General features: G+C 40.5%; 1 protein-coding gene across 1 annotated transcript in view; it reads left to right on the top strand.

Moving 5' to 3' along the window:
- The first annotated feature begins 757 nt into the window (after positions 1-757).
- Positions 758-15,334, top strand: part of plekhg5b (pleckstrin homology domain containing, family G (with RhoGef domain) member 5b) — an 84,203-nt gene continuing 69,626 nt past the window's right edge. Inside the window, exon 1 of the mRNA XM_034086748.2 lies at positions 758-1,416. Within this exon, the coding sequence (XP_033942639.1) occupies positions 1,335-1,416 (82 nt within the window). The 5' untranslated portion in view covers positions 758-1,334. The remainder of the gene's footprint in view (positions 1,417-15,334) is intronic.

Here is a 15,334-nt window from a genome sequence, read left to right as displayed (position 1 = left end):
GGATTCAGCCCACTGTTTCATGAATTGCTTTGATTCTCTGAAACCACATAACAATAGTGCAATGCCATTAGTCTCCAAATAATCAGCTGTTAACCCATTTAAGCCCCATTTCCACCACTTTATGTGTATTCAGTTGATTCACTTTAATAAAGGTCCTCAGTTACATCAGGCAACAAGTAGAAGCAACATGAAGGACATAGTTAGCTTAGCATACGTCAAATGTATTGGTTATTACTTATCTAACTCCTTACATCTTGTAAAAATAAAACAAACTGTAAATACAACTTATATACAGTATATACATAACCATACACATATAATGACCATAATAATGTACTATTGTGAAAAGATAAATTCAATAACAAGTACTTTTGATACTTTAAGTACATGTTGATGCTAATGCTAATATGTAGGCCTACTTTCAGTTAAGTATCATTTTGAACTCAGGACTTTTACTTGTTGTGGAGTATTTTAAGACTATAGTATTTGTACTTTTAAATAAGTAAAGGATCTGAGATTTTGCTATGTTTTTTTATGTTTTGGACATTTTCAAGATAACTTGTCTGGATATTCTTTGGATAAAAATGAATGGAGCCGAGTGTGTGTGTTCGTGTGTGTGTGTGTGTGTGTGTGTGTGTGTGTGTGTGTGTGTGTGTGTGTGTGTGTGTATGTGTGTGTGTTTTGTCTATGTCTCTATGGCGCCCCTAGAGGCCACTAGGCGCACACAGAGGGGAACTGCAACGAGTCTTTGTGGATCCAGGTTGTGTGAATGAATGGAGAGCCGATGGTTGATCAGAGAGGACGACGAGACGAAGCAGCGGACAAAATGTGTTCAACTTCCCCGGCACAGTGTGTACAGTTCATATACGGAAACCTATCCATGGATGTGCTGATTTAAACACCCTGTACAAGGTGTTCTTCTCCTCGTATTTCTATTTCTACACCAAGGGGGCTTCAGCAACACACGTCGGACGTCGAGGAGATTTTTTTTTTCTCATGTGTGCAGCAGCAACAGGTTATTTACAGTTTACACACTCCAACGTGCAGCTTTAACCTAGTGGTTGTTAGATCAGTGTTAACTTTTCGTGGATGCTGTTGTTTCACTCTTCCCCGTGCATTCAAAGCGATGTGAGCTTTGTGTGCCGACCACAGATCCTAACAAGGCTGAGCAGCAGGCTTTAAAAGGAGGGCGACCACAGAAAGGAGGATGCCATAGATAAGCTAATAGCGCTAATTAAACATCGCTGGGGTGATTAGCATTGATCCTGCCACACACAGATCTGCAACACAGCTGCTGTTGGTGCAAGGGATTTTTTTTCTTCCTGCATGCATAGATGGTGCCAAACAAGTGGACCATGAATTCAGTTCTGCACAAATCACCACCAAGGAGCTGGCTTGGACTCAGACTACGAATCAGTAAGTACACATCATTATTAATGTCAAGCCTTTGGATAGCTCGGCCTCAATGAGTCACCTGAGTGCTTTGTTCTGTAAGAAGCACCTTCTGTAGGGCACTCTGAGTTGCTCATGGATAGGAAGGGGAATTACTTTGATCCCAGATCTTTGATTAATGACCCCCCCCCCCCCCCTCTGAACTTCCCCTCATGATGAATGGTCTAGACCTCAGATGATAGATATTACATCTTGTAAATCTCCAAACCAACACTATTTATTGTATTTTTCCTCCCAAGGCTTGCCATCTGTGCTCCCTTCTCGCTTTCCCAGCTCATAACTCACATCAAAGTGAACTATTTGGTATTTTAGGCTTTCTTAGGGCTGCAAATAACAACTATTTTCCCAAGAAGCACTTAAAATGTTTTTTTATTTCCAAAAACCTAGAGGAAGACCTAAATGAACACTTAAGAAAGTTTGACCCAGTGACCTTTCTGGCATTTTTGTGCTTTAAAAAGTGTCCTGAACGATTAAAGACTGATCCAAATAATTGCAAATTCATATTCTCTTAGTCCACTCATCTCTTTCGGTTTTACTCGCAGCACCCTCACATTTGTAGCCATCTCTTTCAGGCGTTTACATGTGTGATGCATGCATTGCTGGCACGGATACATACAGTAAGTGAAGTAAGCATGGAGTTAAAGTTTAGCAGCCTTAATTGGTTGGGTCTGGAAACCTTCAATGTTCCAAGCCACCGGAGTCTTAAGCCTGTCTTAAACACACTGGTCTAATCTGGGACCAGATGTCTTGTCTGGTCTCTGTCCACCCTCCGAAAAAACAAAAACAGTCGAGAAACCTCGGCTGTTTCTCTTTTGATTTACTATTAGGATGTTATAGTGTCGGCCATCATAAAAGAGGACATCTGTTAGAAAGTCTACACGAGGCTTAAATTAGTGATTTCATGAATGTGGTTTGGTTAGTTTAGTATCTGAGCCTTTATTTTCGTGGATGCTCAGATGTTTTTATTGAGTTATTTTTGCTATAATCTATTGGTGGAGGTTAATACTGCTGTCAAATCGTCTACGTATCCAATAGTTTAGCCTCGTAGCTGTTCTGGAGCTTTCTATAATATCCATGAGCTTCATCAGCAGATGGAGTTTGCCATGCATGTGATTTTAGATGTTTCCCAGCACTTGAAGAATGTCTTTCACATGTTTGCTTTAAAACTAAGGTTCAATATTTGTTCTTGACCTTGGAAACCGTAGGTAAGACACAAAGGTCTCTGAGCAAGGCCAATTTTGTCAGCTGTTCTGAAAAATCGACCTTTTTTTTGCCAATAAATTGGTCCAATTTGTATCCGAAAAATTAATTTAAAATCCAAATCTTCCATTCCTACATAATTTTTCAATTTTTTTTATCACAAAGTCTGCTTTTCTGGTCTTTTCCATCTTATCTCGGGATCTTCATGAGCAGAGGACGTTTGCTTGGACCAGATCTCCAGATTTCCATTTTGTGCACACTTCCATGTTGATTCTTGAACAGACAATGTCTCTTTATTTTGCTGTTGCGGAGCTATTGATCGCACGATTGTGTTAAATGTCCATTTCCTTTGTGCTTCCCAAACATGATGGCTCCTTGGAAGCAGTTCAGAGGTCATTATTGAACAGCATAAGGAAACGGTCAAACATCACGGTCCCTTTAGTGACTGCTTTCAGTATATCACATGATCTGCCTCTGTCTTTGCACCTCAACTACTTCGAAAACCACGTTTAATCGTTTATTTGAACCGACAATGCACATTAATGAACATTTTAAACAAAATAATGCTTTCAAATGTAAATGAGCCGGATTTTAGCTTTGAGCTAATGTCCATCCGTAGTCCCGTCACATTCTTACATTTATGAACGTGTTGCCTTTATAGATGAAATGAATGTTGGTAAAGTCTCACCATTGGTCCATTGAGTAACTGCTCTGGGGTTTTTATGAACATCACATTGAGCTCATGGCGTCTATAATTTGATGGAAAAAGTCCCATCTGATAATGAAAGTCATGTCAAATAGTTGAAAGCACCAGAACAGCAACTACATTGAGTTTTTTGAGCAGGTTTGTGCAGGTTTTATCTGCAGGAGGTAACATTTGCAGCGTTTCGTCTTTCTACTTCCAAATTGGAGTCTGACTAGACAACGTTTGAGTTCATAGGCCGTGTGTGTGTGTGTGTGTGTGTGTGTGTGTGTGTGTGTGTGTGTGTGTGTGTGTGTGTGTGTGTGTGTGTGTGTGTGTGTGTGTGTGTGTGTGTGTGTGTGTGTGTGTGTGTGTGTGTGTGTGTGTGTGTGTGTGTGTGTGTGTGTGTGTGTGTGTGTGTGTGTGTGTGTGTGTGTGTGTGTGTGTGTGTGTGTGTGTGTGTGTGTGTGTGTGTGTGTGTGTGTGGTGTGTGTGTGTGTGTGTGTGTGTGTGTGTGTGTGTGTGTGTGTGATTTTCCCTTGGCTCGTGGCTTGTTACAGTTCAAACTTCCTTCTTCAGACTGTCTCTCCATTGTTCCACTTATTTTTCCCCGACAGTAATTTCCTTTTCTCTTTTCCACTCTTTGCATTTCTGCCTTTTTCCTGGTGGCGCCCCGGGTCAGCGTTTTTGTTCTGCTTTTCTCTCTTTCGCTACAACTGATCAGGACTGACTATCCCAGCTTCATGTGCAATGTCGCAACTTATTTAAAATGCCATGACAACCATCAGTTGGTTTATAAAGGCCCTGCACAGCATTTGATGTAGCTGTTTAACGTTGTCATGGCTCTAGTGGTTATTTAACTGTACTCTTAGTCTTAAAAACAGAGATTTGCATTCCCCCATAGTCCATACTGGTGTACACGGCAATGCAGCTCGTCCTTTCTCTGGCTGAATGTGTTACAGACTGTAATAGGAAAACGAATGAAGCACTGATGACACAGGGACTCTCTGATCCTCGTCCTTGTGTCTGAAAGATAATTTCCGTCCTTGAATCTCTTCATCTCTGTAATGTACTTCCTCTATTTGGATTTCACTCCAGCAAGAAGTACAAAAGGTCATGTGACATTTCATGCACAAGTAGATGCAACATATAAAGTGCATTTGGATACAAATAAATAAACAAGCATATTGAACCCATGACAACACAATTGTTCTTGTTCCTTTTCCTTTTATATGTTAATATATTTTATGATCGTTTTTTTCATTACTTTTTCTCTCTCTAGATGTCAGAATTCTGAGCTGAGTATTTTGATCAATGAGCATCTCGGTATACTGAATTGTAAATTGGGGCTAAATCTAGTAAATCAGTTATTCTGCAACAATTTATTTATTATTGTTTAATTGAAGAGTCCATTTTGAGACAATCTCAATATTTTGTGAAGAAACAAGATCTTAGGCTCAAATACAGTCTTACAGTTTTACCTAATTTATCAGTGTCAGAATTTCGTCTAGAGCTGCAACTACTGAACCATAAAGCAAGTAAACACATCCTAATATTTCAAACCCTTCCTTTGAGAGGGGTTTGGCTACCCAAGCACAGGTGAAAATTACAACACACGGGTATAAAAAGGCTAGTGGCCTTCTCGGCGTCACTTCAGTATGTTTTGCAGTTTTTGGTCCGATTTCCCCTCTTCTCCCTGACGTAACTTTTCCGATCATCCCTTTCTCTCTTACTAAGGAAGACTCCTAGAACACTTAGAAATGGCCTTTTAGTAAAGGAGACGAGACTATTCTTCTACTCTTAACTGTTGGGCTGGTATTACCCTCATTTGCAGCGGTTTCTAGCTTGTCTCCCCAGTTTTGAGGGACATTGCTTAACAATAAATGTTTCTTGGGTTCAAATGTCTGATTGTGTGCTGTTTTCCCCGAGGGATAATATTCTCTCTCCTCGTCCTACTTTGCTGTTTTGCATCAACAAACAAGGAAGAAACTGTTGGGCTGTGCTTTGCATTTTCCTTTCATTTGCGTACAGAAATACTTCAACCTAATACAGTCCTTGTTTATCTTGTCATTGTGCAGTTAATCTTTACATTTGGACTAGAATCTAACAAATATCATCGCATTGACTTGTGTCTAATGCATGAACAGTGAGCTGCTTCTATGCTGTGCAGCTCATAATTAGAGGGGCTATGCTAAGGTCACACACACCTTCTTAAAACACGCAGATGTTTATCTCTAAATGTGTCCTTCCACACTCCTAACCTCCACCCTGGCTAAATGGCTGTTTATATGTATTGCAGCCCTCCACATGGCAATAACTGTACTTTTCGGGAATAAGTGTTTTTGATTCCTGTTGACTCTGTTATTGGCTTCTCAATGTCAGCCTTCACTGCAATTTTAACCAGATTGTTTCACTTATGGGATTATTCATATCAACAAGTTGAAGAGTGGTTGTTGATCTGGTTTAAGGATGGATATTTAAATTACACGATGCTTCACAGTAATTCACTTGGATGGGGATGCTCCTGCTCCGGCTTCTTCATGCAGCACTTTTTTGATGGTTGATGTGTCATTGTTTATAAAAATGTAAATATATGGAAACATCTGTTGATAATATGGTAAAAGCAACCTGTTTTGTTTGTTTCCATTCCTGGATTTGGGTCTAAGAAAGTGTGGTAGTTGTAGCTCTGTACTAAACTGCTTTTGGTGGTTCATTGTCAGTCAAACTGAAATATCTCAACTTGTGGAGGAAGTTTTATGAAATGTGGAGCAGACGTTAATAACCCCCCTCGGGTTGACCTATAGTAACCCTTCCATGTTCTGGTCATCATTTGAACTTGTCCAATACTTTAATTGAATACCAGTTACATGCAAGACATGTTCATCTTAACTTAATGTTTGTTGCTAATTACCGAATGTTAGCATGCTAACAAACACAAGGACATTTCAGTACAGACGAAAAACCTGCTATGGATATTTACTGTGTTAATTATTATACCTTTGCTGCAACTAGCAATCTTATATATACATCATGATCTATACATCTATAAGATAAGGTCTAACGGTATGAATACCCTTAAGCTCAAGGCAGCATCTTCAAATTCCTTGTTATGTTGAACTAACGGTGCTAAACTTTATAGTAGCTAGCAAATTGTCACTATTGAGCAGCTTGAGCAAGCTAATGTTTGCCATTTTCTTTCAAAAATACTCTTACATGTATAAAATATTATGATAATGAATACAGATTAATCTAATTTTGACCAACTAATGATAGCTAACTAATGAGAGCATGTTAGCAGGTTGACGTTAGCATTTAGCTCGGAGTAAAGTAGCCATCACAGAACTGCTAGCATGGCTAGACTGAGTTTTTTCAGCAGCAAGATGGTAGTTATTCAGATGCATTAATGACCGGGCGCAGCCTGTACTTATTACATCTGAAAGATAGAGCTGCAGACAGTCTGGCTGGAAGGACTTTTTACATGGTCTCTTCCATTAAACTGAAATGACCCATTTGCATTTTGTCTTTCATACAGAGAAATCTTCCGCGAGTGTTTTAGCTGCCGGTGAAGGGTTAACCTCTGCCTGTTTGATGCGCCTACCTTGCTAAATATAACCCCAAACCTCCTGCACATGGGCACGCAGAAGCCTTCAGCTGCACTCCCTCTGTCAACACTCTGCCTCACACACTTGTCTCCCCACAGCGCACTCCCTCCCTCATTTACAGTCTTGTTGTACTGCACTCGCTCTCATGCTCATTTCTCAACACACCATTAATACTTTAGTGTGATTCTCCGGAGAGGCAAGTTCATTCAGGCGCAGCATGCTATTCCTGTCTCACACTTGGACTCAATTATAGGTGACTTTAGTTTTTGTTATAGTGATGCCCAGTAAAGGAAACACATTTTTTATTTCAAATATTTTACATGTTTCCTGGCCAACTCGAAAAAGTCTCTGATAATCTGGGAAATAAATTAATTTACCTTTTTGCCAAGAGTTGAATGACAAGTTAGATACTAGTGTCTACTGTCTAGCCATGCTGGATGTCTCCCTGCATTTGACCCTCCTGGCTGTAGATGACCATTTACGAGAAATGAGACTTATCAGCGTTCATTTTAAGGGAATATGTGTAATTTCCAAAAATGTTTCCTTTTATGTCCTTGAGCTTATTTTGCTTGTTGGGAATAATAATAGCACAACACTGGGTTGCTCTCCTTTTAATCTTAATACCACTAGAAGATAGTGACAACATCGTGAATGTATCTTCTTAGTGAGCCAATGTCAGTAGACAATATGTTGTTTTTAAGATTGTACCGTTGAAGGATGCATGATTTGAACTTGTATTAAGATGATGTTTTCCCCATGCTGCTGGGTGTTATCTAAGCCGGTGCATTAAGCTAAATCTTAAGCCATTTAAAGTTGTTTCTCTAGTTTTGATGGGTATAAGAATGTGCCATGTGACACCAAGTGGATTTCAGTTGTGTTTTCATTGGTAATTATATTGTATATGTACTTTATGGCCGTGGAGGTGCCTTCGAAAGCATGACAGAATTACCCAGGTGATATCATGGTGACGCCATTCCACGAGGCCTGCTTAACGAACAGGCGGTGTCGGTTTTGAAAGATGAGGGCGTTAATTTACGAGGCATGGAACCGTCTAATTAAAGGATTGAGTTGCATTATGGGAAGTACAGGATCCAGGGTTTGTGGAGCTTGAACCGTACGAGAGAGAAAGTCTAGGAGTACCTCTGCCTTCTGCATTTACTTGTGACCCTCTTATAAGGTCCATAACTTTAAAGGACAATACTACCTTTCTGGATGCACACTCTCAAAGAGGGGAAGACAATCAAACTTGACAGGTGTTTTGAAATCTGGAATAAAAAGCATGTATTGGAAAAGTATATTCACCTCCATTCTGGTAGTGATTATTAAACTAAGATGACTGGAGCTACACCATGTGATGCAATTCATCCTTGGGCTTACACACGGCTGCCAGATATTGGTGCTTTTAATATAAAGATCCCATCATAGAGTTCATATCTTTTGTGTGAGATCTGATCGAAATACACCAATGCCATAATAAAGGCAGGTACTTTCCTTGCCCCTCTTTTCATTAAAAGGTGATCTGATGGAAGGTGTTGAAAGTGAGGCTTCCCCCTTTGCTTCTACAGTAGGTGGAAAGTGGCCCTTGTGTTCGCAGGCCAGTTCTCATGCTGCACGACAGCTCTCTTCATTAAAAGGGAAGCCGCGTGCTCAAATCTGCTTCAGATTATTACCATATGTCTGCAAAGCCCAGAGCTGAGCAGCAAACCGGCTCCCATCCTACCCTCTAATTTCTTATCCCAAAATTGGACATGTGGGTCGTTGTGTGTGTGACAACGTCCCTCCCTTCCCCCGGCCGGTGCGGCACATTCTCACAGTATTTCTTCTCCCATTTTAGACGCATAATAGCAGGGCTGGGGGAAATATTATGCATGAGATATAACTGCGCGTTGCTTTAACCCCCTTTTCGCCGATATTAGAGTAGTGGAAACACTTCGTCTCCGATAAGAATCTTATTGCGAGACTCCTTGTAATGGTCATGTTGTGTTTCTCATCTCCAAGAGGCCAATGTGTTCATTGTACCTCCTCAGAAATAACTGAGCTCTGTGTTCACAGAGCTGGGGCATTCATAAAAAGGAATAAATCTATCGGGGGACATTAAGGCCGCGCGGGCAGGAGCTAATGAATGCAGAACAATTTCAGACTTTTACAGTTTGCGCAAAACATAAAGAAAGTCCGCTCTGGGTGTGGGAGGAGGTTTAAAAGAGATCTTTGTGTCACCCAGTCCAAAAGCCATTGGACCAGATTGCCCGTCCCAGCATGCAACTCACCTCTGCATGAATACAACACTTGTCTGATGGTGTGGGCAGAAAGCCCCCCTATCGCCAGGAGATCCTACACAGGACTTTAACATGCTCGCCTCACACTCAAGTTTGTACGGTTTGAGAAACTTTGCCATGGATAACGTGGAGGCTTCAGAGAAGGCGGCAGCAGAGGATACTCGGAGACACCCTGTAGCAGTTGGACGTCTGTAATTTAGGCAGGAATAGCTCTCTTAAGTGGATTAGAAGAACATTGGGTGCTTGGCAGCATTTGGTGTGGGGCTTTCATCGGATGATTAGATTTAAAATCTACAGAATTAACTGGAAGAGACAGAAGTGTGGCCAACCGGTCACCTGCTAATCGACTTAAAGCGGGAACTCCTGGATGGCAGCGCTAACGGTTATTCCAGGTTTGGAATCGATAACATGGTCACCTGGAGATGTAATGGATTGTACTTGAGGCGAGTTTGTCTGCTCACTTGGACGGCCTTGAATCAGGGAGAAAGTTCAAAGCAAAGTGTTTCGTGGCGGGTAGCCGGATGAGGTAATGGTGCAGGTGGGAATGAACGGAAACATGTTGGCATTCAGCAGAGTTTGAAGCTAAGTTGGTTTGGCAAGTTTAACAATATAAAGATGGTTGATTGGATGATGTATTGATTGTTGGCAGAAGTTCAGATGTTATATTTGGCGAGGTCAAAGGCTGTGCGATGAGGTCCGATGTAAGGTTGAAACAGATGACATATTAATGATCAAATAGCTAGTTAAAGAGCTCATGATGTTCATGTACTGGAAGAAGCGTGGAGCGTATGAGCTGGAGACTCTGCCCCCCTCCCTCACTCAGGGGGGGATAGAGCGCTACTCCTGGTCCTCGTCGCTGGACGTCATCCATGATCTGCGTGGTAAGCTGTGAGGATCACCTGACTGAGTGTGTGTTTTTTCTAACGATGATATACAGAAGGCTGGGCAGTGGATTGGTTTGCTTTTGTCAATCTTAGTTTTCTGATTATTTACAAAGCTTTAGATTCCACCGATTTGACATTTAAAAGCGGTTTGTGGAAGTGATCAACAGATTGAGTACCAACTAAATCAAATGGTGCATAAGGTGTTTTAAAATGATACATTCTTGTATTTGTTACACTGACTGTATCTGCTGCCAACCGTTCCCTTTAGATCCGCCTAGAGACCGTCAATGGATGTCATGCTGGAATGTATTTTTCCAATTTCCTTAAATATTTTTGTCAATCTTTATTTATTTATATAGCAGATTTAAAACAACCTCAGTTGACCAAAGTGATGTACAGGAAATAAATACAATATAAAATAACACAATGGGAGTCAAATAATAAAACAATTAAAAAGCACAATAACTATAAACATATGTAAAAATGTTATGTTCAACTATGATTAAAATGGTTTGCTTAGCCTCAGCAAACAATGTAGTATACTTTTGAAGTACCCATTAGTGGCAGTTGTTTTGCTTTGATGTGAATACATGGCTAATAAGTGCTTGGATGTACAGTATAGCTTGGAAGTGTACATTAAGTGTAAGTTAACTTAACCACCAATTTGATACTGCCATGACAGTCCATAAATACATTCAGACTAGAGGATGAATCCTACCAACTTGTGTGATCACCTGACTGCTTTGGCTTTGAGTCAATTGTCTTGACTTCTAAACTGTATAGGTTGCCATGACATTTGGTAGATGTATTCATGTTTCCCTCAATGTATCAATACTTTTAGTGATCCGTTGATTTTTCGTCTTCGTGCAGTACTTTGGTTCCTGCAGTCCCTTGTAGGGTTGCAAAGGGGCGGAAAGTTTCCATGGGAAGTTAAGCTGGGGAATTTTGGAAATATTCGATGCAAAATTAAACAAAAAAACATGACATTTCAACAGATTTAAAAAAAAAAAAAACAGTAGAACATGTTTTAATTATTTTATTGAACAATTAGTTGTTTCATTGAAGAACGAAAACGGGAATGTTGAGTTAAATATTACTCATCCCCCCCAACCCCACTCAAAAAATGAACAAAAATGCACCCCCCATCCAAAAATCGCCACAAAGTTCCATTAAACATGCAAATCTTCCTTCTAGCGATCCTCTGCATGTTTGACCCTTTCAGTCAACGGGCTCTTCCTGGGCCTCATCAACATCACACTCTTCCTCTCCCTCTGCAGTGTCACTGTCCAGCCTTGTTGGGGATGGCTCTGTGTCCGGCTCAGAGACCCTAAGGTTTGCCCGAATGCCAACCAGTTTTTTTTGTTGGAACCTTTGTGTGGTCTCAATAGCCTAAGCAGTGTGCTATGGCATGCATACTCAAGTGTACTTGAATGGCATCTGTTTGTTTTAGTCAAGATTATGTTAAAACATACTTTACCCCACTATATTTAAGTTCCCTTTGAAGAGCCAACCTTCAATTTTGAAAATTCCCAGTTTATTCCCATAAATTCCCGTTAATTCCCGTGGAAAGTTTCCATCTTTTACAATTCCCGGAATTTTGCAACCCTACTCCCTTGTGCATATTGCTAAATGCTAGCATGCTAACACTGTGCTAGCATGGCTGTAAAAGAGTAACAAGCTATACAAATGGTTCAGCTATATTCTGATATCATGTTGGAAATCTCTATTCATAACATTATTTGTCCAGTATTCAGCTTGCTGTAAAAATGAATACAAACCTTGCCTATAGTTCAGGCCTGCTGCTCTCAGTCTCATCCTTATATCCCTAACATGTACATGTAACACATATCTGCCATGGATCAGACATTACTTCACGTTGTTATGCAACTTTCCGACAAACAGACGATGTGGTTCACGTGCACTTTGGAGCTAAGGATTCAAGCACCATCATGGAGAGGTTTTTTTAGTTTCCATTGCTCTGTTCTTCCGTTGAGAGCACTCAGTGACCTGGCATGAAGACAGCCTCACATGAGAGGGAAAGAGCGGATGAGACCCGCTGCACGGGTGAAATATCTACCACCGAGTGCATAGCTGAACTGAAATGCTTCCCTGTCTCCTCTCAGTGCTTTTTTTTTGACGTGGCACAGGAGCACTTGCTTTCCGCTGTGCCGCCCGATTTATGCCATTAGTGAAGAGGAAGTGATAACACAGGGCTGGGGAGGAATGTTCTTCATCCTCTCCTCTCTGCCAGCCAGCCACTTGGAAATCCGGTGACTCTCTGGTCAGCTTAGAGCCGGTGCCTGCTGAGGCAGACCGTTTGGCACGGACCGAAAAGAGGAATGCCACAGAGAGGAACAGCGAGGCTTTGATCCGTACCTTTTCACCGTCTCTGTTATTAAGCCCTACGCTGATATACCTTACTGAAAACACTTCCTTGCTCTGTTGGACCTTGGAGCTTCTCAGCTGGAGGGTAATTTCTCCAAAACACAACAGAGTCAGTCCTCAGGAACAGTCCCATAACCAAATCGTCTGTCCTATTATAAGAGTCACAATTGCGTTCCCAGTCTTGGGACACCATAAACCTCCACTGCTTCGGAGCCGTAAGACATGTGTCACTGTTTTCTGGTGAAACATGAAAAACAAAGCCACATTTATAGACGTTTGTGGTTCTCTTTGAGCATCAAGAAACCAATCTGTTTTACTACTACTTTCTTTATTTTGCAGCAATTCATCCGTATAGACCAGGTCTGCAACCCCTGGCACCGTTAAATTGTATTTTCGGATCCTGAACGAGTCCGCCGCCAGAGCGCGTCTCCCCGTTACCTGCAGAAGGAAGCCATGCACGCAGCGCAGCCCCGCTCTCTTTAACTCCAGGCGACTTTCTGCCGCTTTCCTCCGTGGCGCTGATCGCTTCGCCACGGAGGAAAGCACTTCACAAATTGTAGTACCCATAAGGAGCTGTACAAATGCCGTGGCTGTGTATTTAGTTGAAAGCCCAGTGGCGATCTGCTCATCTCTCATCGAAATAATATTTGTTTTAATGGCACTTCATATCAAAAAGGTTGCCGACCCCTGGTACAGACAATCCAATGTCTTTGACAATATGCGTTTATCTAGTACCAGGCTCTCAAATGAGAACGTGTTCCTGCTTTTGTCTCCGATGTGATAGTTTACTGAACATTTGATGGGTTTTGTAGTTCAGACACAATAATGATACATTCGGTGAATGATGGGCTCAACGTGAACTGCAGTTATCTTTTCGCTTCAGGTGTCTTCACTTTTCTCAGAGCTTTTTGGGGAAATACATCATTTGGGAAGACGGTCTGTCACACCTTAATTGACACAGCCCATAACTCACACAAGGTGTCTTGGGGCTAGGAGTTAAGTGGATGTGTGATTTATAGATCTGTCCTATAAGTTACTCAACTGGCAATAGATATTACGTTTTTATATTTGAAGTATGAATATGAGAAGAAGTTCTTCATATAGGTAGGGTTGTAAGGCAAGGCAAGTTTATTTATATAGCACTTTTCAACGCAAGGCAATTCAAAGTGCTTTACAAAAAATGAAAGACATTAAGCATTAAAAAAGAAAAGCTAATAAAATAAACATTAAAAAAAAAAATACATGGATAAAAGTAGCTCTCTTCACGACACAGACACAGGTCGGTTCTTTGAAACGGGCGTTTATTTCCTGGAGTTTTCATCCTGTAGCCTCCCCTCTTCCGTTACGCCGTGAGAAGTACAACACCGAACGACACGTAGACATAGCCAAACATATTGGCATATTGTGCTACACCTATGAATGAAAATGAAAACATAAACAAATACCTCGTCGTGAAAGGAGATTAATCAAGTTCCTTTTCTGTCACATTAAGCTTTGTCACAGACTTCAGCAGAGCTTCAAACAACGACGTCAACCCGCGTTGAGTTGTACAGTGTAACAACAAAACACGCCGTACCAGCACATGAACACACATTAGTTCCTAGGCACAGGAAACACACACGCATATCGGTTTAACACGTAAAGCAAACTGTATTAAATCATGCCATATTTAACGATTATAAAACAACATGAAATAAAGTATTTATTCATCTAATTGAACTATGACATTAATTGTGTTATTCTTTTTAATCAAGGCAACTTCGTTACGTCATTTACAAGGGTAACATCAACATCAATGATCATTTGTCATACAGTTTAAACGCTGATGAGGGGAAAATGCTTTCTTAAAGGGGCTCATTTACAGGTTCATATGTATATGTTGTGCCTCCACTACAACTAACAGCTTTTTTTAGGTGAAAGCTTTTAAAAACACAAAAGAAAAACTTGCTGAGTTGTCCGTCTTGAACAAAATAAGGCCTAATTTGGCCGGTCTAAAATACCTCCAGTCAGTGGCGGTTCTAGAACATTTTAGTTTTACATGGGGTGGCAAAGGGGGGGCAAGAGGTCATGCCAGGGTGGCATGGGAGGGCGGACAGTACGTGATATTTTACACTGTATATAACCTATTTATTGTTAATTCATGCCCTAACACAAGTGTTCTTAATGCACAAGAGAAACAAGGTGTTCAGACAAACAATCGGGTGCCCTTTGAGTCCCCCAAGCTTACCTCAACCATTTTAAATGAAAGGAAACTACAAAATGTATTTTAAAGCAATTAATTAATGGAACGGGTTGTTTTGCATTACAAAAAATGTGTTGTCTTAGTATTAGACAGACATATTTGCATGTGCTCACTAAGCATTATTACATATTAATTTAATATTAAACAAATCAAAATGGCCAATTATTCCAAAAATGTTGCTGCTAATATAATCATATGCTTGTCAACTTTAACTGATCAAAAATCAATTCTGAAAAAATACTTGAATTATCTATGAAATTGCAATATTGTCCCGCAGTTTGTTTCAACCCCGTCACGCCATACCATTTACCCTCCTATTAAAATAATGGATCAGTCCATGTGTGATCTGCATTGAGGGAATTACATCACACAAGTGTCAGTTTCTTCTCTTACCTATATTTCAGTTTTTGTATTTTCATATTAAGATTGACAAGCTCAACATTTCAACTCTGTTATATGAATTAAAAATAGTAAACAATTAATAGTTTTGCAAAATATTAGAATTTTTTAATGTCCTTGATTTCCATGTGGTGCATATCCATATCTTAGCTAAACAAGGTCTCATGCCTACTTTTTGTCAAAAACTTCAACCCTGTTAAATGTTTTCAAGT

Source organism: Pseudochaenichthys georgianus, chromosome 7, assembly GCF_902827115.2.
Source record: "Pseudochaenichthys georgianus chromosome 7, fPseGeo1.2, whole genome shotgun sequence".
Classification (NCBI taxonomy): domain Eukaryota; kingdom Metazoa; phylum Chordata; class Actinopteri; order Perciformes; family Channichthyidae; genus Pseudochaenichthys; species Pseudochaenichthys georgianus.
Note: the sequence above shows the minus strand (reverse complement) of the source record. Positions and strands in the feature narration are given on the sequence as shown.